The 2,980-nt window shown below is 41.2% G+C and overlaps 1 protein-coding gene across 1 annotated transcript; it reads right to left on the reverse strand.

The window, feature by feature from the left end:
- Positions 1-1,145: 1,145 nt before the first annotated feature.
- On the reverse strand, positions 1,146-1,745 carry LOC105793286 (uncharacterized). Its single transcript, XM_012622212.1, has one exon. It carries the CDS (start codon positions 1,743-1,745, stop codon positions 1,146-1,148), a length of 600 nt encoding a protein of 199 aa, XP_012477666.1.
- Positions 1,746-2,980: the final 1,235 nt, after the last annotated feature.

A 2,980-nucleotide genomic window follows, 5' to 3' on the forward strand; every position in this document is an offset into this window, starting at 1 on the left:
AAAACAAAAGGTAAACTTATTACCTTACCAGATGTTTGAGATCAAAAGTGTGACTCCTCCAACCCGATCACAGTTCGCCACTCCTCGAGGAAGATCCTAGAATCGAAAAGGGTACAGTACAAGAAGAACGAAATAACAACTGGTTAATGGGGTTGTTCGATTTTGGAAAAGAAAAGAAGAACACAGGTGCACAAGATTTTCAAAGAAAAGCAGAAAGTAGCCTTTGATCACTTACCGATTGTCAGAGCCATTGCAGGATTGAAACAGAGAGGGAAGAATTTTTGGTCACAAACTCAAAAAGAAAGAGAGTTCCCAAGACTAGGGTGATAGGTTTGGCCGAAAGAGTCAATGGTCAAGAAGGGGTGATCAGGCAGTTGGCCGAAACTAGAGAAGAATAGAGAAGAGAGGAGTTTCGGCAAAGGTTAATACCAAAGTAGAAAAGAAATGGTCAATTGCAAAAGAAAAAACAGCAAAAACTAAAACAAAGATGCACGAGTGGTAAGTTGCCAATTCGACACTAGAGAAAACAAAGAGAAAATTCCAAAACCGATGACAAAAACTGACCAAAATAAGGAAAGAAACTCCTCAGTCAAAATTCTTAGACTCCCCCTACCCATTCAGCACAAACACTACCACACCCCTCCACTTCCTTGATTTTTGGCACAAAAATCTCTCTTAATCCTCTCCACGATTTGCTCCTACAATCTCTCCATGACCAATTCAAACAACTCATCATTAGTGTTTCAGTCCAACTCTTATACTTTCTCAGCTCATCTGCAAAATAAACACTCCATTGCTTATCCCAAGATTCGAACCTCAGATCTCATAGGTACACCACATGCCACATGCAACTAGACCACAAGCTCTTTTTGTGTCTTAAACAAAACGTTAATTTTAATAAAGCCTAAATGATAGTGTCCAAGTTCATTTAAGGGAAAAATTTAAAATTTTTGTAAGAGCCAAGGCTTGAACCTAGGCTTCTCAAACACTCCCAAACATAACCAAATCACTTAGCCATTAAAGCAAACAAGCAATCAGTGCCAAAACATTCAAAAATTAAATACTAGAATTTTGGGGCATTACAACTCTACCCCCTTAACAAAATTTCATCCTCAAAATTTACCTGATCAGAATAGGTGAGGGTATTATTTCGCATTGCCTCCTCGGGTTCCTACGTGGCTTCTTCTGAACTGTGATTTTTTCCAAAGCACTTTGACTAGAGGAATAGATTTCTTCCTCAGTACCTTAACCTTACGGTCCAAAATCTGCGCTAGTTCCTCCTCAAAAGTCAGATTTGGCCCAACCTTGATCTCCTCGACTAGCACCATGTGAGTAAGATCAGAGCGATAACGTCTTCGCTTGGAGACATGGAATACATCGTGAATCTGATCCAACTCTAGAGGCAACTCAAGCTGATATGCAACCGGTCCCATACACTTCAATATACGGTAAAGCCCAATGAACCTAGGGCTAAACTTACCCTTCCGTCCAAACCTCAATATCTTTTCCCATGGGGAAACCTTGAGAAATACATAATCCCCCACCAAAAATTCAATCTCTTGGCACTTCAGATCCGCGTAGGACTTCTTCCTATAAGATGCTTCCTTCAAACGGTCTCGAATCTGTTTTACCTTCTCTTTGGTATCAGAAACTAACTCTGGCCCCAAAACTCGCCGCTCGACTAACTCAATCCAACAAGTAGGAGTACGAAACCTACGACCATATAACACCTCATATGGTGCCATTTGAATACTGGACTGGTAGCTATTTTTAGACGCAAACTCTGCTAGTGGCAAATAATCTTCCCAATTGCCTCAGAAATCCATAACACAACACCTCAACATATCTTCTAGTATCTGAATCACCCTTTCAGATTGACCATCTGATTGGGGATGAAACACAGTACTAAAGTCCAGTCTTGTACCCAAAGCCTCGTGTAACTTTCTCTAAAACTGAGACGTAAAACAAGGATCTATATCTGATATAATCGGAACTAGTACCCCATGTAGTCTTACAATCTCGGCCACGTACAGCTTAGCCAGCTTCTGTAAGGAGTAATCAGTACGGACTGGTGTGAAATGAGTAGATTTTTTCAATCGATCAATGTTGACCCATACCGAATCCTTCTTGGTAGGTTTTAAGGGCATCCCCCTCACAAAATCCATGGTTACTCTCTCCCACTTCCAAAGTGGAATCTTAACAGGCAGTAGTAACCCTAAAGGTAACTGATGTTCAGCCTTCACTTGCTAACAAGGTAAACACTTACCCACAAAATCAATTACTTCACGTTTCAGTCCAGGCCACTAGTACAACTCAAGAAGATCTCGATACAATTTATTCCCGCTTGGATACATAGCATAAGGACTATTATGCGCCTCTCGCAGAATAGACTGCCTCAAATCATTATCCCTCGGTACATAGACTCTCCCACGGAAACACAATACTCCTTCACTATTTAACCCAAAATCTAAAGTTTCCCCACTCTTAACTTGTTGGAAACAAGAAACCAGTGACTCATCCAGCAACTGTTTACCTTTAATCTACTCAGTCCAAGTCGATCTAACTTGCAACTCAGCCAACAAGCTACCATCATCAAAAAGGCTGAGACGAGCAAATATCGCTCTCAATTCAGATACAGCCCTACGGCTCAATGCGTTAGCTACTATGTTAGCCTTACCAGGATGGTATTCAATCGAGCAATCATAGTCTTTAAGCAGCTCTATCTATCTTCGCTGCCTAAGATTCAACTCCTTTTGAGTGACGAGGTACTTAAGACTCTTATAATCTGTGTCGATAGAACACTCTCACCGTAAAGATAGTGCCTCCAAATTTTTAATGCGAAAACCACCGTAGCTAACTCCAAGTCATGAGTGGGGTAATTCGCCTCGTGAGGCTTAAGCTGATTAGACGCATAAGCCACCACCTTACCCTCCTCTATCAGCACATAACCCAAACCAACGTGTGATGTATCACTATAGAC

The sequence above is a fragment of the Gossypium raimondii genome, chromosome 8 (genome assembly GCF_025698545.1).
Source record: "Gossypium raimondii isolate GPD5lz chromosome 8, ASM2569854v1, whole genome shotgun sequence".
In the NCBI taxonomy this organism is placed as follows: Eukaryota; Viridiplantae; Streptophyta; class Magnoliopsida; order Malvales; family Malvaceae; genus Gossypium; species Gossypium raimondii.